The sequence below is a fragment of the Oncorhynchus gorbuscha genome, linkage group LG15 (assembly GCF_021184085.1).
Source record: "Oncorhynchus gorbuscha isolate QuinsamMale2020 ecotype Even-year linkage group LG15, OgorEven_v1.0, whole genome shotgun sequence".
Lineage (NCBI taxonomy): Eukaryota > Metazoa > Chordata > Actinopteri > Salmoniformes > Salmonidae > Oncorhynchus > Oncorhynchus gorbuscha.
Window position 1 is genome coordinate 1,487,302 of NC_060187.1, and position 22,500 is coordinate 1,509,801.

Genomic DNA, 22,500 nt, shown 5'->3' on the forward strand with positions numbered 1-22,500 from the left:
TTTTTTACCAAGGTCTGTAGATATACTAATCCTGATATAGGGAATATCCGGGACACAGACTTACTGTGAACTTAACTCGAGGTTTAAATCAGTGTGTTGGGTCGGGCCTTGAACTGGTAAGGATAGAGTAATAACACAGACTGGTTGTGAACTACAAGACACCTGGTGAAGGGGACGTTATTTAAACAGTTTTAGAACAAATTCTTATTTACAATGATGGCCAAGAAACAGTCGCATAAATGCCTTGTTCAGGGGCAGAACGACAGATTTTTTACCTTGTCAGATCGGGGATTCGATCCAGCAACCTTTCGGTTACTAGTCCAACGCTCTAACCACTAGGCTGCCCTGCCGCCCAGCATTATAAGGCTGTGTTGAGACATTGACTCATCAATGACCCAAGCCCAGCTCAGACTTTCAGCACGGTTATAGGGAAGCACGTTCAGCAAGCACTTACACAAATGACTAATGATTGGCTATGAGAAATTGATGATAAAAAGATTGTGGGAGCTGTTTTGTTAGACTTCAGTGCGGCGTTTGACATTATCGATCGTAGTCTGCTGCTGGAAAAACATACCAGTCAAAGTTTGGACACCTTCTCATTCAAGGGTTTTTCTTTATTTGTACTATTTTCTACATTGTAGAATAATAATGAAGACATCAACACTATGAAATAACACATATGGTATCCTGTAGTAGCCAAAAAAGTGTTAAGTAAATCAAAATATATTTAATATTTGAGATTCTTCAAAGTAGCCACCCTTTGCCTTGATGAAAACAAGGTATTTCAGTTTTTTGTTTTTAATACATTTGCAAACATTTATATAAACCTGGTTTCCCTCTGTCAGTATGGGGTATTGTGTGTAGATTGCTTTTAATTACTATGATTTTATTTAGAATAAGGCTGTAACGTAACAAAATGTGGGAAAAGTCAAGGGGCCTGAATACTTTCCGAAGGCACTGTATGTGTGACAGTGTGTGCCAGTGTGTTCCAGTGTGTGCCAGTGTGTTCCAGTGTGTGCCAGTGTGTTCCAGTGTGTGCCAGTGTGTGCCAGTGTGCGCCAGTGTGTTCCAGTGTGTGCCAGTGTGTGACAGTGTGTGACAGTGTGTGCCAGTGTGTTCCAGTGTGTGCCAGTGTGTTCTAGTGTGTGCCAGTGTGTTCCAGTGTGTGCCAGTGTGTGCCAGTGTGCGCCAGTGTGTTCCAGTGTGTGCCAGTGTGCGCCAGTGTGCGCCAGTGTGTGCCAGTGTGTGCCCGTGTGTGCCAGTGTGTTCCAGTGTGTGCCAGTGTGTGCCAGTGTGTTCCAGGGTGTTCCAGTGTGTGCCAGTGTGCGCCAGTGTGCTCCAGTGTGCGCCAGTGTGCGCCAGTGTGCGCCAGTGTGCGCCAGTGTGCTCCAGTGTGTGCCAGTGTGTGCCAGTGTGTTCCAGGGTGTTCCAGTGTGTTCCAGTGTGTGCCAGTGTGTGCCAGTGTGTTCCAGGGTGTGCCAGTGTGCGCCAGTGTGTTCCAGTGTGTGCCAGTGTGTGCCAGTGTGCGCCAGTGTGCTCCAGTGTGCGCCAGTGTGCGCCCGTGTGCGCCAGTGTGTTCCAGGGTGTTCCAGTATGTGCCAGTGTGTTCCAGTGTGTGCCAGTGTGTGCCAGTGTGTTCCAGTGTGTGCCAGTGTGCGCCAGTGTGTTCCAGTGTGTTCCAGTGTGCGCCAGTGCGCGCCAGTGCGCGCCAGTGTGTGCCCGTGTGTGCCAGTGTGTTCCAGTGTGTTCCAGTGTGTGCCAGTGTGTGCCAGTGTGTGCCAGTGTGCGCCAGTGTGTGCCAGTGTGTGCCAGTCTGTGCCCGTGTGTACGTGCATGCTTGAGTGTGTGTGTGTACACTACAAGTGGCATCCACAGATTTTCCTGGTAATTGGGAGTCATCTCCTGTAGCCAGTAACCCGTGGTGACAGCCCTGGCATTAGTAGCTGCTGGACTGCCATTGGGCTACCAGACACCCTGTAAACCAATCAGAGTGGCTCACTCCCCAGGCTCTACCTGGCCTGTAACCAATCACAGCATATCACACCATAGGCTGCTGAATGTAGACAGACAAACAGCACCTTGATGTTTTAAGACAGCCACAGACTAGACCAAATACACCTACGATGCACTCCAAATGGCCACCTATTCTCTATACTGTGCTGCACTTGTAGAGTTTTAGTTGGCTGACTTGTTTAGCAGCGTCTTGCTGACTGTAAACTGGGGCATGAACAAATGATGAGGGAATGAGATCACCTCATTTACAGGGTGTTATCTGCATTACCCTAAAAACGCACACACACACACACACACACACACACACACACACACACACACACACACACACACACACACACACACACACACACACACACACACACACACACACACACACACACACACACACACACACACACACACACACACACACACACACACACACACACACACACACACACACACACAACAGAACATGTGTTTTAGGATACCACACTATTTATAAAAGGAGGCAGTGGTTGAGTCTCAAATGGAACCCTATTCCCATATCCCCTATATAGAGACCATATCCCCTATATAGAGACCATATCCCCTATATAGAGATCATATCCCCTATATAGAGACCATATCCCCTATATAGAGACCATATCCCCTATATAGAGATCATATCCCCTGTATAGAGACCATATCCCCTATATAGAGACCATATCCCCTATATAGAGACCATATCCCCTATATCGAGACCATATCCCCTATATAGAGACCATATCCCCTATATAGAGACCATATCCCCTATATAGAGACCATATCCCCTATATAGAGACCATATCCCCTATATAGAGACCATATCCCCTATATAGAGACCATATCCCCTATATAGAGATCAGTTGGTAGAGCATGGCGCTTGTAACGCCAGGGTAGTGGGTTCGATTCCCGGGACCACCCATACGTAGAATGTATGCACACATGACTGTAAGTCGCTTTGGATAAAAGCGTCTGCTAAATGGCATATATTATTATTATTATTATTAGAGATCATATCCCCTATATAGAGATTATACCCCCTATATACAGATCATATCCCCTATATAGAGATCATATTGATTTTTTATTTAATTTATTTCACCTTTATTTAACCAGGTAGGCTAGTTGAGAACAAGTTCTCATTTGCAACTGTGACCTGGCCAAGATAAAGCATAGCAGTGAGAACAGACAACACAGAGTTACACATGGAGTAAACAATTAACAAGTCAATAACACAGTAGGGAAAAAAAGGGGAGTCTATATACAATGTGTGCAAAAAGGCATGAGGAGGTAGGCGAATAATTACAATTTTGCAGATTAACACTGGAGTGATAAATGATCAGATGGTCATGTACAGGTAGAGATATTGGTGTACAAAAGAGCAGAAAAGTAAATAAATAAAAACAGTATGGGGATGAGATAGGTGAAAATGGGTGGGCTATTTACCAATAGACTATGTACAGCTGCAGCGATCGGTTAGCTGCTCAGATAGCTGATGTTTGAAGTTGGTGAGGGAGATAAAAGTCTCCAACTTCAGCGATTTTTGCAATTTGTTCCAGTCACAGGCAGCAGAGTACTGGAACGAGAGGCAGCCAAATGAGGTGTTGGCTTTAGGGATGATCAGAGAGATACACCTGCTGGAGCGCGTGCTACGGATGGGTGTTGCCATCGTGACCAGTGAACTGAGATAAGGCGGACCTTTACCTAGCATGGACTTGTAGATGACCTGGAGCCAGTGGGTCTGGTGACGAATATGTAGTGAGGGCCAGCCAACTAGAGCATACAAGTCGCAGTGGTGGGTGGTACAAGGTGCTTTAGTGACAAAACGGATGGCACTGTGATAAACTGCATCCAGTTTGCTGAGTAGAGTGTTGGAAGCCATTTTGTAGATGACATCGCCGAAGGATCGGTAGGATAGTCAGTTTTACTAAGGTAAGTTTGGCGGCGTGAGTGAAGGAGGCTTTGTTGCGGAATAGAAAGCCGACTTTTGATTTGATTTTCGATTGGAGATGTTTGATATGAGTCTGGAAGGAGAGTTTACAGTCTAACCAGACACCTAGGTACTTATAGATGTCCACATATTCTAGGTCGGAACCATCCAGGGTGGTGATGCTGGTCAGGCGTGCGGGTGCAGGCAGCGATCGGTTGAAAAGCATGCAGTTGGATTTACTAGCGTTTAAGAGTAGTTGGAGGCCACGGAAGGAATGTTGTATGGCATTGAAGCTCGTTTGGAGGTTAGATAGCACAGTGTCCAAGGACGGGCCGGAAGTATATAGAATGGTGTCGTCTGCGTAGAGGTGGATCAGGGAATCGCCCGCAGCAAGAGCAACATCATTGATATATACAGAAAAAAAGAGTCGGCCCGAGGATTGAACCCTGTGGAACCCCCATAGAGACTTCCAGAGGAAGTCTGATATAGAGATCATATCCCCTATATAGAGACCATATCCCCTATATAGAGACCATATCCCCTATATAGAGATCATATCCCCTATATAGAGCCCATACACCCTATATAGAGCCCATATCTCCTACATAGAGCCTATATCCCCTACATAGAGCCTATATCCCCTACATAGAGCCTATATCCCCTACATAGAGCCTATATCCCCTACATAGAGCCTATATCAAATCAAATCAAATCAAATCAAATTTATTTATATAGCCCTTCGTACATCAGCTGATATCTCAAAGTGCTGTACAGAAACCCAGCCTAAAACCCCAAACAGCAAACAATGCAGGTGTAAAAGCACGGTGGCTAGGAAAAACTCCCTAGAAAGGCCAAAACCTAGGAAGAAACCTAGAGAGGAACCGGGCTATGTGGGGTGGCCAGTCCTCTTCTGGCTGTGCCGGGTAGAGATTATAACAGAAAATGACCAAGATGTTCAAATGTTCATAAATGACCAGCATGGTCAAATAATAATAAGGCAGAACAGTTGAAACTGGAGCAGCAGCACAGTCAGGTGGACTGGGGACAGCAAGGAGCCATCATGTCAGGTAGTCCTGGGGCACGGTCCTAGGGCTCAGGTCCTCCGAGAGAGAGAAAGAAAGAGAGAATTAGAGAGAGCATATGTGGGGTGGCCAGTCCTCTTCTGGCTGTGCCGGGTGGAGATTATAACAGAACGTGGCCAAGATGTTCAAATGTTCATAAATGACCAGCATGGTTGAATAATAGTAAGGCAGAACAGTTGAAACTGGAGCAGGAGCATGGCCAGGTGGACTGGGGACAGCAAGGAGTCCTCATGTCAGGTAGTCCTGGGACATGGTCCTAGGGCCCAGGCCAGTTGAAACTGGAGCAGCAGCATGGCCAGGTGGACTGGGGACAGCAAGGAGTCATCATGTCAGGTAGTCCTGGGGCATGGTTCTAGGGCTCAGGTCCTCCGAGAGAGAGAAAGAAGGAGAGAGCCTATATCCCCTACATAGAGCCCATATCTCCTACATAGAGCCTATATCCCCTACATAGAGCCCATATCTCCTACATAGAGCCTATATCCCCTACATAGAGCCCATATCTCCTACATAGAGCCTATATCTCCTATACATATACAGAGCCCATATTCTTTATATAGAGCCCTATGGGCCCTGGTCAGAAGCGGTACACTATATAGAAAATAGGGTGCCATTTGGGACGCTTGACCTCATAGTATCCAATCAGGATGGTGGAGGCAAGGCAAGACTGTTGTCAGAAACAGCTGTTGTGTAGCAAACTCTGCAGACCTGGGATGGTTGAATCCCCCATATATAGTACATTCGGAAAGTATTCAGATCCCTGGACCTTTTACACATTTTATTAAACAGCCTTATTCTAAAATGGATTAAAAAAATGTAAGTAATCAACCTACATACAATACACCAACATGATGTGCGAAAACAGGCTTTTAGAAATGTTTGCAAATGTATTGAAAGTAAAAAACAGAAATAACTTATTCAGACCCTTTGCTATGAGACTCAAAATTGAGCTCAGGTGCATCCTGTTCCCATTGATCGTCCTTGAGATTTTTCTACAACTTGATTTACTTAATTGGACATGATTTTGAAAGGCACACACCTGTCTATATAAGGTCCCACAGTTGACAGTGCATATCAGAGCAAAAACCAAGCCATGAGGTTGAAGGAATTGTCCGTAGAGCGAGACAGTATTGTGTCGAGGCACACATCTGGGAAGGGTACTAGAAAATGTCTGCAGCATTGAAGGACCTCAAGAACACAGTGGCCTCCGTCATTCTTAAATCGAAGAAGATTGGAACCACTAAGACCTAGATCTGTCCGCGGGGCCAAACTGAGCAATCGGGGGAGAAGGGCCTTGGTCAGGGAGGTGACCAAGTACCCGATGGTCACTCTGACAGAGCTCCAGAAGGACAACCATCTCTGCAGCACTCCACCAATCAGGCTTTTATGATAGAGTGGCCAGATGAAGCCAGTCCTCAGTAAAAGGCAAATTACAGCCTGCTTGGAGTTTGCCAAAAGGCACCTCAAGGAATCTCGGTAAACAAGATTCTCTGGTTTGAAGAAATCAAGATTTGAACTATTTGGTGACAACATCATGCTGTGGGGATGTTTTCAGCGACAGGGACTGGGAGACTAGTCAGGATCGAAGGAAAGATGAACAGAGTAAAGTACCTAGAGATCCTTGATGAAAACCTGTTCCAGAGTGCTCAGCACCTCAGACTGGGGCAAAGTTTCACCTTTCAACAAGACAACGAACCTAAGCACACAGCCAAAACAATGCAGGAGTGGCTTTGGGACAAGTCTCTGAATGTCCTTGAGTTGCCCAGCCAGAGCCCGGACTTGAACCATATCGAACATCTCTGGAGAGACCTGAAAATAGCTGTGCAGCGATGCTCCCCATCCAACCTGACAGATCTTGAGAGGATCTGCAGAGGAGATTGGGAGAACCTCCCCAAATACAGGTGTGCCAAGCTTGTAGCGTCATACCCAAGACTGTAATCGCTGCCAGGTCCTTCAACAAAGTACTGAGTAAAGGGTCTGAATACTTAAAGTTGAAGTCGAAAGTTTACATACACCTTAGCCAAATATATTTAACCTCAATTTTTCACAATTCCTGACATTTAATCCTAGTAAAAATTCCCTGTCTTAGGTCAGTTAGGATCACCACTTTATTTTAAGGATGTGAAATGTCAAAATAATAGTAGAGAGAATTATTGATTTCAGCTTTTATTTCTTTCATCACATTCCCAATGGGTCAGAAGTTTACATACACTCAGTTAGTATTTGGTAGCATTGCCAATACATTGTTTAACTTCGGTCAAATGTTTCGGGTAGCCTTCCACAAGCTTCCCACAACATGTTGGGTGAATTTTGGCCCATTCCTCCTGACATAGCTGGTGTAACTGAGTCAGGTTTGTAGGCCTCCTTGCTCGCACACACTTTTTCAGTTCTGCCCACAAATGTTCTAAGGGATTGAGGTCAGGGCTTTGTGATGGCCACTCCAATACCTTGACTTTGTTGTCCTTAAGCCATTTTGCCACAACTTTGGAAGTATGCTTGGGGTCATTGTCCATTTGGAAGACCCATTTGCGACCAAGCTTTAACTTCCTGACTGATATCTTGAGATGTTGCTTCAATATGTCTACATAATTTTCCTACCTCATGATGCCATCTATTTTGTGAAGTGCACCAGTCCCTCCTGCAGCAAATCACAACCACAACATGATGCTGCCACCCCCGTGCTTCACGGTTGGGATGGTGTTCATCAGCTTGCAAGCCTCCCCTTTTTCCTCCTAACATAATGATGGTCATTATGGCCAAACAGTTCTATTTTTGTTTCATCAAACCAGAGGACATTTCTCCAAAAAGTACAATCTTTTTTCCTCATGTGCAGTTGCAAACCGTAGTCTGGCTTTTTTATGGCGGTTATGGAGCAGTAGCTTTTTCCTTATGGAGCAGTAGCTTTTTCCTTATGGAGCAGTAGCTTTTTCCTTATGGAGCAGTAGCTTTTTCCTTATGGAGCAGTAGCTTTTTCCTTATGGAGCAGTAGCTTTTTCCTTATGGAGCAGTAGTTTTTTCCTTATGGAGCAGTAGCTTTTTCCTTATGGAGCAGTAGCTTTTTCCTTATGGAGCAGTAGATTTTTCCTTATGGAGCAGTAGCTTTTTCCTTATGGAGCAGTAGCTTTTTCCTTATGGAGCAGTAGCTTTTTCCTTATGGAGCAGTCGCTTTTTCCTTGCTAAGCGGCCTTTCTGGTCATGTCGATATATAACTCGTTTTTACTGTAGATATAGATCCTTTTGTACCTGTTTCCTCCAGCATCAGATCCTCCAGGACTAGTTGTCACGGCTGTCGAAACCGAGGTGCAGCGTTGAGCCTACATTTTCTTTTATTTTTAAAATGACGCCAACATAACAACAAACGAGAAAACAACCGTGAAGCTTACAGTGCAAAATGCCACAAACAAAGTGAACTACCCACAAAGACAGGTGGGAAAAAGGGCTGCCTAAGTATGGTTCCCAATCAGAGACAACGATAGACAGCTGTCCCTGATTGAGAACCATACCCGGTCAAAACAAAGAATTATAAAACATAGAAAAACAAATCCCACCCACATCACACCCTGACCAAACCAAAATAGAGACATAAAAAGCTCTCTAAGGTCAGGGCGTGACACTAGTTTTACTGTGGATATAGATACTTTGTACCTGTTTCCTCCAGGAACCCTAGCGATTAGGGATGTGAGGGATATTAGCGGAAGTAACCCCACTTCACAAGGTCCTTTGCTGCTGTTCTGGGATTGATTTGCATTTTTCACACCAAAGTACGTTCATCTCTAGTAGACAGAACGCGTCTCCTTCCTGAGCGGTATGACGGCTGCGTGGTCCCATGGTGATGATGCTTGCGTACTATTGTTTGTACAGATGAACGTGGTACCTTCAGGCGTTTGGAAATTGCTCCCAAGGATGAACCAGACTTGTGGAGGTCTACAATTTGTTTTCTGAGGTCTTTCTTATGATTTTCCCATGATGTGGGAAAGCAAAGAGGCACTGAGTTTGAAGGTGGGCCTTGAAATACATCCACAGGTACACCTCCAATTGACTCAAATGATGTCATTTTCTGGTGTCACAGAATTCTAAGCAGACTGGAAGTTTAAATAGACGATAAATGAAAATAAGCAACAGGTGAAAACAATCAAGACAAAAGAAAAAGGGATCGGTGGCAGCTAGTAGGCCGGTGACGAGGCCCGCCGAGCGCCACCCGAACAGGGAGAGGAGCCTCCTTCGGTGGAAGTCGTGACATCTGGAATTCTTCAAGCTGTTTAAAGGCACAATCAGTTTAGTTTATGCAAACTTCTGACCTACAGGATTTGTGATACTGTGAATTATAAGTGAAATAATCTGTTTGTAAACAATTGTTGAAAAAATTACTTGTGTCATGCACAAAGTAGATGTCCTAACCGACTTGCCAAAACTATAGTTTGTTAACAAGAAATTGTGGAGTGGTTGAAAAACTAGTTTTAATGACTACAACCTAAGTGTATGTAAACTTCTGTCTTCAACTGTAGAATGAAGTAGTCTAGCTCTAATACATAGAATGAAGTAGCTCTAATACATAGAATACATAGAATGAAGTAGCTCTAATACATAGAATGAAGTAGCTCTAATACATAGAATGAAGTAGCTCTAATACATAGAATGAAGTAGCTCTAATACATAGAATGAAGTAGTCTAGCTCTAATACATAGAATGAAGTAGCTCTAAAACATAGAATGAAGTAGCTCTAATACATAGAATGAAGTAGCTCTAATACATAGAATGAAGTAGCTCTAATACATAGAATGAAGTAGCTCTAATACATAGAATGAAGTAGCTCTAATACATAGAATGAAGTAGCTCTAATACATAGAATACATAGAATGAAGTAGCTCTAATACATAGAATGAAGTAGCTCTAATACATAGAATGAAGTAGCTCTAATACATAGAATGAAGTGTCCTATTCTAACCTCTGTTTTCTCTGTCTGTTCCAGGGGATAGATTTTGCTAGTTTCACAGGCTACATGTTCCTGGGGATCTGTCTGGTCCTCCTCACCTCCTTCCCTTTCCTTCGCCTACTTTACTGGAACAAGAAGCTGTACAACAAGGAGTCCAGCGAGATCGTCGGTGAGTCTGATTGTGTGTGTGTTTGTGATTGTTTGAGACTGTTGGTGTGTGTTTGTGTATAGCTGGCTAGCTAAAGCCAACTTCCTATAAATGCTAGTTGGCTAGTATTACGGCGAAACATCCAAACATTAATAAGCTACATAGCTTGATCAAATAAATTTACTCCACTGGAGTGTGGAGTCAGCTTGGTCGGACCAGCGTTGGACAGACCTCAGCGTGGGAGCCTCTTGTTTTAGTTTCTGTCTGTAGGCAGGGATCAACAAAATGGAGTCGTGGTCAGCTTTTCAGAAAGGAGGGCGGGGCAGGGCCTTATATGCGTCGCGGAAGTCAGAGTAACAATGATCCAAGGTTTTTCCACCCCTGGTTGCGCAATCGATATGCTGATAAAATTTAGGGAGTCTTGTTTTCAGATTAGCCTTGTTAAAATCCCCAGCTACAATGAATGCAGCCTCCGGATAAATGTTTTCCAGTTTGCAAAGAGTCAAATAAAGTTTGTTCAGAGCCATCGATGTGTCTGCTTGGGGGGGGGATATATACGGCTGTGATTATAATCGAAGAGAATTCTCTTGGTAGATAATGCGGGTCGACATTTGATTGTGAGGAATTCTAAATCAGGTGAACAGAAGGATTTGAGTTCCTGTATGTTTCTTTCATCACACCATGTCTCATTAGCCATAAGGCATATGCCCCCGCCCCTCTTCTTACCAGAAAGATGTTTGTTTCTGTCGGCGCGATGCGTGGAGAAACCCGCTGGCTGCACCCCCTCCGATAGCGTCTCTCCAGTGAGCCATGTTTCCGTGAAGCAAAGAACGTTACAGTCTCTGATGTCCCTCTGGAATGCTACCCTTGCTCAGATTTCATCAACCTTGTTGTCAAGAGACTGGACATTGGCAAGAAGAATGCTAGGGAGTGGTGCACGATGTGCCCGTCTCCGGAGTCTGACCAGAAGACCGCCTCGTTTCCCTCTATTACGGAGTCGTTTTTTTGGGTCGCCGCATGGGATCCATTCCGTTGTCCTGGTTGAAAGGCAGAACACAGGATCCGCGTCGCGGAAAACATATTCTTGGTCGTACTGATGGTGAGTTGACGCTGATCTTATATTCAGTAGTTCCCGCCTGTATGTAATGAAACCTAAGATGACCTGGGGTACTAATGTAAAACTGCATAGTTTCCTAGGAACGCGAAGCGAGGCGGCCATCTCTGTCGGCGCCGGAAGTGGATTGATGGCAGCATTCGCGTGAAACTGAAAGCGCGAACCACTGCTTTTAATCAGGGCAAGGTGACTGGAAACATGACAGAATACAAACAGTGCAGCTATTCCCTCCGCAAGGCAATCAAACAAGCTAAGTGTCAGTACAGAGACAAAGTAGAATCTCAATTCAACGGCTCAGACACAAGAGGTGTGTGGCAGGGTCTACAGTCAATCACGGACTACAAGAAGAAAACCAGCCCAGTCACGGACCAGGATGTCTTGCTCCCAGGCAGACTAAATAACTTTTTTGCCCGCTTTGAGGACAATACAGTGCCACTGACACGGCCTGCAACGAAAACATGCACACTCTCCTTCACTGCAGCCGAGGTGAGTAAGACATTTAAATGTGTTAACCCTCGCAAGGCTGCAGGCCCAGACGGCATCCCCAGCCGCGCCCTCAGAGCATGCACAGACCAGCTGGCCGGTGTGTTTACGGACATATTCAATCAATCCCTATAGCAGTCTGCTGTCCCCACATGCTTCAAGAGGGCCACCATTGTTCCTGTTCCCAAGAAAGCTAAGGTAACTGAGCTAAATGACTACCGCCCCGTAGCACTCACTTCCGTCATCATGAAGTGCTTTGAGAGACTAGTCAAGGACCATATCACCTCCACCCTACCGGACACCCTAGACCCACTCCAATTTGCTTACCGCCCAAATAGGTCCACAGACGATGCAATCTCAACCACACTGCACACTGCCCTAACCCATCTGGACAACAGGAATACCTATGTGAAATGCTGTTCATCGACTACAGCTCGGCATTCAACACCATAGTACCCTCCAAGCTCGTCATCAAGCTCGAGACCCTGGGTCTCGACCCCGCCCTGTGCAACTGGGTACTGGACTTCCTGACGGGCCGCCTCCAGGTGGTGAGGGTAGGCAACAACATCTCCACCCCGCTGATCCTCAACACTGGGGCCCCACAAGGGTGCGTTCTGAGCCCTCTCCTGTACTCCTTGTTCACCCACGACTGCGTGGCCACACACGCCTCCAACTCAATCATCAAGTTTGCGGACGACACAACAGTGGTAGGCTTGATTACCAACAACGACGAGACGGCCTACAGGGAGGAGATGAGGGCCCTCGGAGTGTGGTGTCAGGAAAATAACCTCACACTCAACGTCAACAAAACTAAGGAGATGATTGTGGACTTCAGGAAACAGCAGAGGGAACACCCCCCTATCCACATCGATGGAACAGTAGTGGAGAGGGTAGTAAGTTTTAAATTCCTCGGCATACACATCACAGACAAACTGAATTGGTCCACTCACACAGACAGCATCGTGAAGAAGGTGCAGCAGCGCCTCTTCAACCTCAGGAGCCTGAAGAAATTTGGCTTGTCACCAAAAGCACTCACAAACTTCTACAGATGCACAATCGAGAGCATCCTGGTGGGCTGTATCACCGCCTGGTACGGCAACTGCTACGCCCACAACCGTAAGGCTCTCCAGAGGGTAGTGAGGTCTGCACAACGCATCACCGGGGGCAAACTACCTGCCCTCCAGGACACCTACACCACCCGATGTTACAGGAAGGCCATAAAGATCATCAAGGACAACAACCACCCGAGCCACTGCCTGTTCACCCCGCTATCATCCAGAAGGTGAGGTCAGTACAGGTGCATCAAAGCTGGGGCCGAGAGACTGAAAAACAGCTTCTATCTCAAGGCCATCAGACTGTTAAACAGCCACCACTAACACTGAGTGGCTGCTGCCAACACACTGACACTGACTCAACTCCAGCCACTTTAATAATGGGAATTGATGGGAAATTATGTAAAATATATCACTAGCCACTTTAAACAATGCTACCTATTATAATGTTACATACCCTACATTATTCATCTCATATGCATACGTATATACTGTACTCTATATCATCTACTGCATCCTTATGTAATACATGTATCACTAGCCACTTTAACTATGCCACTTTGTCTACATACTCATCTCATATGTATATACTGTACTCAATACCATCTACTGTATCTTGCCTATGCTGCTCTGTACCATCACTCATTCATATATCCTTATGTACATATTCTTTATCCCCTTAAACTGTGTAAAAGACAGTAGTTTTGGAATTGTTAGTTAGATTACTTGTTGGTTATCACTGCATTGTCGGAACTAGAAACACAAGCATTTCGCTACACTCACATTAATACCGGTTAACCATGTGTATGTGACAAATACATTTGTATTTGATTTAGATATACCTAGATGTAGTTACCTAGATGTAGTTACCTAGATATACTTATATGTAGTTACCGAGATGTAGTTACCTTGATGTAGTTACCTAGATGTAGTTACCTTGATGTTGTTACCTAGATATACCTAGATGTAGTTACCTAGATGTAGTTACCTTGATGTTGTTACCTAGATATACCTAGATGTAGTTACCTAGATGTAGTTACCTAGATGTTGTTACCTAGATATACCTAGATGTAGTTACCTAGATGTAGTTACCTAGATGTAGTTACCTAGATGTAGTTACCTAGATGTAGTTACCTAGATGTAGTTACCTAGATGTAGTTACCTAGATGTAGTTACCTAGATGTAGTTACCTTGATGTTGTTACCTAGATATACCTAGATGTAGTTACCTAGATGTAGTTACCTAGATGTAGTTACCTAGATATACCTAGATGTAGTTACCTAGATGTAGTTACCTAGAGTTACCTTGATGTAGTTACCTAGATGTAGTTACCTAGATGTACCTTGATGTAGTTACCTAGATATACCTAGATGTAGTTACCTAGATGTAGTTACCTAGATATACCTTGATGTAGTTACCTAGATATACCTAGATGTAGTTACCTAAATATACCTAGATGTAGTTACCTAAATATACCTAGATGTAGTTACCTAAATATACCTAGATGTAGTTACCTAAATATACCTAGATGTAGTTACCTAGATGTAGTTACCTAGATGTAGTTACCTAGATGTAGTTACCTAGATATACCTAGATCTAGTTACCTAGATATACCTAGATGTACCTAGATGTAGTTACCTAGATGTAGTTACCTAGATATAGTTACCTAGATGTAGTTACCTAGACATACCTAGATGTAGTTACCTAGACATACCTAGATGTAGTTACCTAGACATACCTAGATGTAGTTACCTAGATGTAGTTACCTAGATGTAGTTACCTAGATATAGTTACCTAGATATACCTAGATGTAGTTACCTAGATGTAGTTACCTAGATGTAGTTACCTAGACATACCTAGATGTAGTTACCTAGATGTAGTTACCTAGATATACCTAGATGTAGTTACCTAGATGTAGTTACCTAGATGTAGTTACCTAGACATACCTAGTTGTAGTTACCTAGATGTAGTTACCTAGACATACCTAGATGTAGTTACCTAGATGTAGTTACCTAGATGTAGTTACCTAGACATACCTAGTTGTAGTTACCTAGACATACCTAGATGTAGTTACCTAGATGTAGTTACCTAGACATACCTAGATGTAGTTACCTAGATGTAGTTACCTAGATATACCTAGATGTAGTTACCTAGACATACCTAGATGTAGTTACCTAGACATACCTATTTGTAGTTACCTAGACATACCTAGATGTAGTTACCTAGACATACCTATTTGTAGTTACCTAGACATACCTAGATGTAGTTACCTAGATGTAGTTACCTAGATATACCTAGATGTAGTTACCTAGATGTAGTCTCTCTCTCTCTCCTTCTATCTCTCTCTCTCTCTCAATTCAATTCAAGGGCTTTATTGGCATGGGAAACATGTGTTAACATTGCCAAAGCAAGTGAGGTAGATAATATATAAAGTGAAATAAACAATAAAAATTAACAGTATACATTGTTAACAATAACCTCTCTCTCTCTCTCTCTCTCTCTCTCTCTCTCTCTCTCTCTCTCTCTCTCTCTCTCTCTCTCAATTCAATTCAATTCAATTCAATTGACTTTATTAACAGGGCAAGTTCATTATTACTTTCATTGTCAAAGTATACATATCGAAAAATTAAATAAAAAATATATTTATATATAAAATATATATATTTATATATAAATAAATGGTGGGACCAACAGCAATATTAATAGTCGTAGTGGACATGGGATTACCATTAACAACAACTACAATATTAATGAGAACAACAATACATTAAAGCAATGGTAGTAGACCAGTGTCAACATGACTGAGAAGACACATGACCTGGTAGTAGACCAGTGTCAACATGACTGAGAAGACACATGACCTGGTAGTAGACCAGTGTCAACATGACTGAGAAGACACATGACCTGGTAGTAGACCAGTGTCATCATGACTGAGAAGACACATGACCTGGTAGTAGACCAGTGTCAACATGACTGAGAAGACACATGACCTGGTAGTAGACCAGTGTCAACATGACTGAGAAGACACATGACCTGGTAGTAGACCAGTGTCAACATGACTGAGAAGACACATGACCTGGTAGTAGACCAGTGTCAACATGACTGAGAAGACACATGACCTACATTTACATTTACATTTAAGTCATTTAGCAGACGCTCTTATCCAGAGCGACTTACAAATTGGTGCATTCACCTTATGACATCCAGTGGAACAGTCACTTTACAATAGTGCATCTAAATCTTAAAGGGGGGGGGTGAGAGGGATTACTTATCCTATCCTAGGTATTCCTTAAAGAGGTGGGGTTTCAGGTGTCTCCGGAAGGTGGTGATTGACTCCGCTGTCCTGGCGTCGTGAGGGAGTTTGTTCCACCATTGGGGGGCCAGAGCAGCGAACAGTTTTGACTGGGCTGAGCGGGAGCTGTACTTCCTCAGTGGTAGGGAGGCGAGCAGGCCAGAGGTGGATGAACGCAGTGCCCTTGTTTGGGTGTAGGGCCTGATCAGAGCCTGGAGGTACTGAGGTGCCGTTCCCCTCACAGCTCCGTAGGCAAGCACCATGGTCTTGTAGCGGATGCGAGCTTCAACTGGAAGCCAGTGGAGAGAACGGAGGAGCGGGGTGACGTGAGAGAACTTGGGAAGGTTGAACACCAGACGGGCTGTGGCGTTCTGGATGAGTTGAAGGGGTTTAATGGCACAGGCAGGGAGCCCAGCCAACAGCGAGTTGCAGTAATCCAGACGGGAGATGACAAGTGCCTGGATTAGGACCTGCGCCGCTTCCTGTGTGAGGCAGGGTCGTACTCTGCGGATGTTGTAGAGCATGAACCTACAGGAACGGGCCACCGCCTTGATGTTGGTTGAGAACGACAGGGTGTTGTCCAGGATCACGCCAAGGTTCTTAGCGCTCTGGGAGGAGGACACAATGGAGTTGTCAACCGTGATGGCGAGATCATGGAACGGGCAGTCCTTCCCCGGGAGGAAGTGCAGCTCCGTCTTGCCGAGGTTCAGCTTGAGGTGGTGATCCGTCATCCACCTCAAGCTGGTAGTAGACCAGTGTCAACATGACTGAGAAGACACATGACGTGGTAGTAGACCAGTGTCAACATGACTGAGAAGACACAAGACCTGGTAGTAGACCAGTGTCAACATGACTGAGAAGACACATGACCTGGTAGTAGACCAGTGTCAACATGACTGAGAAGACACATGACCTGGTAGTAGACCAGTGTCAACATGACTGAGAAGACACATGACCTGGTAGTAGACCAGTGTCAACATGACTGAGAAGACACATGACCTGGTAGTAGACCAGTGTCAACATGACTGAGAAGACACATGACCTGGTAGTAGACCAGTGTCAACATGACTGAGAAGACACAAGACCTGGTAGTAGACCAGTGTCAACATGACTGAGAAGACACATGACCTGGTAGTAGACCAGTGTCAACATGACTGAGAAGACACATGACCTGGTAGTAGACCAGTGTCAACATGACTGAGAAGACACATGACCTGGTAGTTGACCAGTGTCAACATGACTGAGAAGACACATGACCTGGTAGTGGACCAGTGTCAACATGACTGAGAAGACACATGACCTGGTAGTAGACCAGTGTCAACATGACTGAGAAGACACAAGACCTGGTAGTAGACCAGTGTCAACATGACTGAGAAGACACATGACCTGGTAGTAGACCAGTGTCAACATGACTGAGAAGACACATGACCTGGTAGTAGACCAGTGTCAACATGACTGAGAAGACACATGACCTGGTAGTAGACCAGTGTCAACATGACTGAGAAGACACATGACCTGGTATTAGACCAGTGTCAACATGACTGAGAAGACACATGACCTGGTAGTTGACCAGTGTCAACATGACTGAGAAGACACATGACCTGGTAGTGGACCAGTGTCAACATGACTGAGAAGACACAACACCTGGTAGTAGACCAGTGTCAACATGACTGAGAAGACACATGACCTGGTAGTAGACCAGTGTCAACATGACTGAGAAGACACATGACGTGGTAGTGGACCAGTGTCAACATGACTGAGAAGACACATGACCTGGTAGTAGACCAGTGTCAACATGACTGAGAAGACACATGACCTGGTATGAAAGACAAAACAAAACAAGATGGGAAATATTATCAACATTACTTTGCACTTTTCACTGGCTGTCCCTCAGGTTGTGGGAGGAGGACACATATTTGGCTGCCAAAACTGCACATTTTGCCTTTTCACCCAATAAATATTTATTTTGTATTTGTATTGAATTTTAATTTTGGGAAAGAAATATTCTCTTAGGTCTGAGTATTTGTCGCAGTGCAATAGGAAATGCAGCTCTGTCTCTACCTCTCCCCTGGAGCAGAGTGAGCACAGCCTGTCCTCTCTGGGCAGCCAGGTTTGTCTGTGATGACCGGTCTCTATAGCCAGACTGTCCTCTCTGGGCAGCCAGGTTTGTCTGTGACGACCGGTCTCTATAGCCAGACTGTGCTCACTGAGTCTGTACCTAGTCAGTGTTTTCCTCAGTTTTCTATCAGTCACAGTGGTCAGATAGTCTGGCACCATGTACTGTCTGTTTAGAGACAAATATCATTGAAGTTTACTTAGATTTTTTGTGGTGTCTTTCTAATAGGTGATATATTTTTATTTTTGTTTTGTGATGATTTGGTTGGGCCAGATTTTCTGAGTGCTGTCCTGAGGCTCTATGGGGTTGGTTTGGGTTGGTGAACTGAGCCTCAGAACCAGCTGGCTGACTGCTGTCCTGAGGCTCTATGGGGTTGGTTTGGGTTGGTGAACTGAGCCTCAGAACCAGCTGGCTGACTGCTGTCCTGAGGCTCTATGGGGTTGGTTTGGGTTGGTGAACTGAGCCTCAGAACCAGCTGGCTGACTGCTGTCCTGAGTCTCTATGGGGTTGGTTTGGGTTAGTGAACTGAGCCTCAGAACCAGCTGGCTGACTGCTGTCCTGAGGCTCTATGGGGTTGGTTTGGGTTGGTGAACTGAGCCTCAGAACCAGCTGGTTGACTGATGTCCTGAAGCTCTGTGGGGTTGTTTTGGGTTAGTGAACTGAGCCTCAGAACCAGCTGGCTGACTGCTGTCCTGAGGCTCTATGGGGTTGGTTTGGGTTGGTGAACTGAGCCTCAGAACCAGCTGGCTGACTGCTGTCCTGAGGCTCTATGGGGTTGGTTTGGGTTGGTGAACTGAGTCTCAGAACCAGCTGGCTGACTGCTGTCCTGAGTCTCTATGGGGTTGGTTTGGGTTAGTGAACTGAGCCTCAGAACCAGCTGGCTGACTGCTGTCCTGAGGCTCTATGGGGTTGGTTTGGGTTGGTGAACTGAGCCTCAGAACCAGCTGGTTGACTGATGTCCTGAAGCTCTGTGGGGTTGTTTTGGGTTAGTGAACTGAGCCTCAGAACCAGCTGGCTTAGGGGACTTTTCTCTTGTTTCATCTCTTGACATTGTAGAGCTGTGTGATGGAATGTTTTGGGGTCACTTGTTTTTAGATGGTTGTAAAATGTGATGTCTCTTTTTTCTATTTGAATGAGGAGGGTATCGGCCCCATTCTGCTCTCCATGCCTTATTTGGAGTTTTTCTTTGCACTTACAATACAGTCTGGCAAAACTCTGCATGCAGTATTTCGATTGGATGTTTGTCCCATTTGGTAAATTCATTATTAGAGATTGGACCCAATACTTCACTGCCATATAGAGCAACTGGTTCTAGAACTGATTGGAATATTTTGAGCCAGATTCTTATTGGAAATTCGATTTTGATGTTCCCTTTAATGGCATAGAATGCTCTTCTTGCTTTATCTCTCAGCTCATTCACAACCATGTGAAAGCTACCTGTGTTGCTGATATTTAGTCCTAGATATGGGTTGTTTTTGGTGTGTTCTAATAGAACTGTGTCCAAATAGAATTGAATTACTTTGCAGACAGAGATCAGTGTGTCAAATCGGAGGGCATGCTGTCCGGTCCTCTGGCAGTATCTATGGGGGTGCCACAGGGTTCAACTCTCGGGCCGACTCTTTTCTCTGTATATATCGATGATGTTGCTCTTGCTGCGGGCGATTCCCTGATCCACCTATATGCAGACGACACCATTCTATATGTTTTCGGCCCGTCATTGGACACTGTGCTATCTAACTTCCAAACGAGCTTCAATGCCATACAACACTCCTTCCGTGGCGTCCAACTGCCCTTAAATGCTAGTAAAACCAAATGCATGCTTTTCAACCGATTGCTGCCTGCACCCGCATGCCCGACTAGCATCACCACCCTGGATGGTTCCGACCTTGAATATGTGGACATCTATAAGTACCTAGGTGTCTGGCTAGACTGTAAACTCTCCTTCCAGACTCATATCAAACATCTCCAATCGAAAATCAAATCAAGAGTCGGCTTTCTATTCCGCAACAAAGCCTCCTTCACTCACGCCGCCAAGCTTACCCTAGTAAAACTGACTATCCTACCGATTCTCGACTTCGGCGATGTCATCTACAAAATGGCTTCCAACACTCTACTCAGCAAACTGGATGCAGTTTATCACAGTGCCATCCGTTTGGTCACTAAAGCACCTTATACCACCCACCACTGCGACTTGTATGCTCTTGTCGGCTGGCCCTCGCTACATATTCGTCGCCAGACCCACTGGCTCCAGGTCATCTACAAGTCCATGCTAGGTAAAGCTCCGCCTTATCTCAGTTCACTGGTCATGATGGCAACACCCATCCGTAGCACGCGCATCTTTCTGATCATCCCTAAAGCCAACACCTCATTTGGCCGCCTCTCGTTCCAGTACTCTGCTGCCTGTGACTGGAACGAATTGCAAAAATCGCTGAAGTTGGAGACTTTTATCTCCCTCACCAACTTCAAACATCAGCTATCTGAGCAGCTAACCGATCGCTGTAGCTATACATAATCTATTGGTAAATATCCCACCCATTTTCACCTACCTCATCCCCACAGTTTTTATTGATTTACTTTTCTGCTCTTTTGCACACCAATATCTCTACCTGTACATGACCATCTGATCATTTATCACTCCAGTGTTAATCTGCAATATTGTAATTATTCGCCTACCTCCTCATGCCTTTTGCACACCATGTATATAGACTCCCTGTTACGGTTTTCATGTGGTGAAGGAGAGTCGGACCAAACTGCAGCGTGTAGATTGCGATCCATGTTTAATAAGCAACGTAGACACGAAAAACACAAACACTACAAAACAATAAACGTAACGAAAACCGAAACAGCCTATACTAGTGTAAACTAACACAGGAACAAAGACACTAAGGACAATCACCCACAACACAACCAAAGAATATGGCTGCCTAAATATGGTTCCCAATCAGAGACAACGATAAACACCTGACTCTGATTGAGAACCACTCCAGACAGCCATAGACTCTGCTAGATCACCCCACTAGCTACAATCCCAATATATACCAAAACCCCAAGACAAAACACACCACAATACAAAAACCCCATGCCACACCCTGGCCTGACCCAATACATAAAGATAAACACAAAATACTTCGACCAGGGTGTGACACTCCCCTTTTTTTCTACTGTGTTATTGACTTGTTAATTGTTTACTCCGTGTGTAACTCTGTGTTGTCTGTTCACACTGCTATGCTTTATCTTGGCCAGGTCGCAGTTGCAAATGAGAACTTGTTCTCAACTAGCCTACCTGGTTAAATAAAGGTGAAATAAAATAAAAACAATTAAAAAATTATTTGGGTCAAATTTGTCTCCATTTTTATAGATTGTTGTGATCAATCCCTGGTTCCAAATATTGGGGAAAATACCTGCAGTGAGGATAATGTTGAAGAGTTTGAGTTTTGCGGTCTGTATATTTGATCATTTCATTTAAAATACCATCAGCACCACAGGCCTTTTTGGGTTGTAGAGTGCATAGTTTTTCCAACAATTCTTCTTTAACTGGGGTATCCACAGGATTTTGATAGTCTTTGACTGTTGATTCAAGGATTTGTCATTTCTTGAATATCTTTTTGTTCTGGGCTCTTTGTTATATTGCTGAAGAGGTTTGCAAAGTGATTTCTCCACATATCCCCATTTTGGAGAGCCAATTCATCATGATGATGTTTGTTTAATTTATTCCAATTCTCCCAGAAGTGGTTTGATTACATGGATTCCTCAACTCCATCCATCTGATTTCTAATGTTCTGTTCCTCTGTTCTCAGGGTGTGTTTGTATTGCTTCAGTGTTTCCCCATACTGAAGGCATATATTTTTGTTTTCTGGTTCTCTGTGTTGTTTGATTAGATATATTTCTCAATGACTTTCTTAGATTTTTGCAATCATTATCAAACCATTTTTGACCATCTGTTATTTCTGGTTTGCTCTTATGCTTCTTTAGATTAGCCAAGGAGGCTAATGTGTCAAATCTAAAGTTTATGTTCCAAACAGCCACATTTACACCTTCATTGCTGTAGGAGAATGTTAATAAGGCTAAAAAGTTGTCCAGGAGAGATTGTATTTTTTGGCTATTAATTGCTTTCTGGTAGATGTCTGTACTGTTTGCACTCCATCTATAGGCCTGTTTTGTACCATGTCATTTATTGGGCCGTGATGCTTCATGGTTGGGTTCTGCTCTTCTCAGATACACTGTGATTTTACTGTGGAGGCTCAGAGAGGTGTTAGTGGGCTGACTGTGAAGGCTCTGAGAGAGGTGTTAGTGGGCTGACTGTGAAGGCTCTGAGAGAGGTGTTATAGTGGGCT

The 22,500-nt window shown here is 44.4% G+C and overlaps 1 protein-coding gene across 1 annotated transcript in view; it reads left to right on the top strand.

Annotated features, from left to right (window-relative positions):
- oca2 (oculocutaneous albinism II) overlaps positions 1 to 22,500 on the top strand; it is a 204,710-nt gene that overhangs the window by 102,277 nt on the left and 79,933 nt on the right. Inside the window, exon 15 of the mRNA XM_046299807.1 lies at positions 9,998 to 10,130. Within this exon, the coding sequence (XP_046155763.1) occupies positions 9,998 to 10,130 (133 nt within the window). The remainder of the gene's footprint in view (positions 1 to 9,997; positions 10,131 to 22,500) is intronic.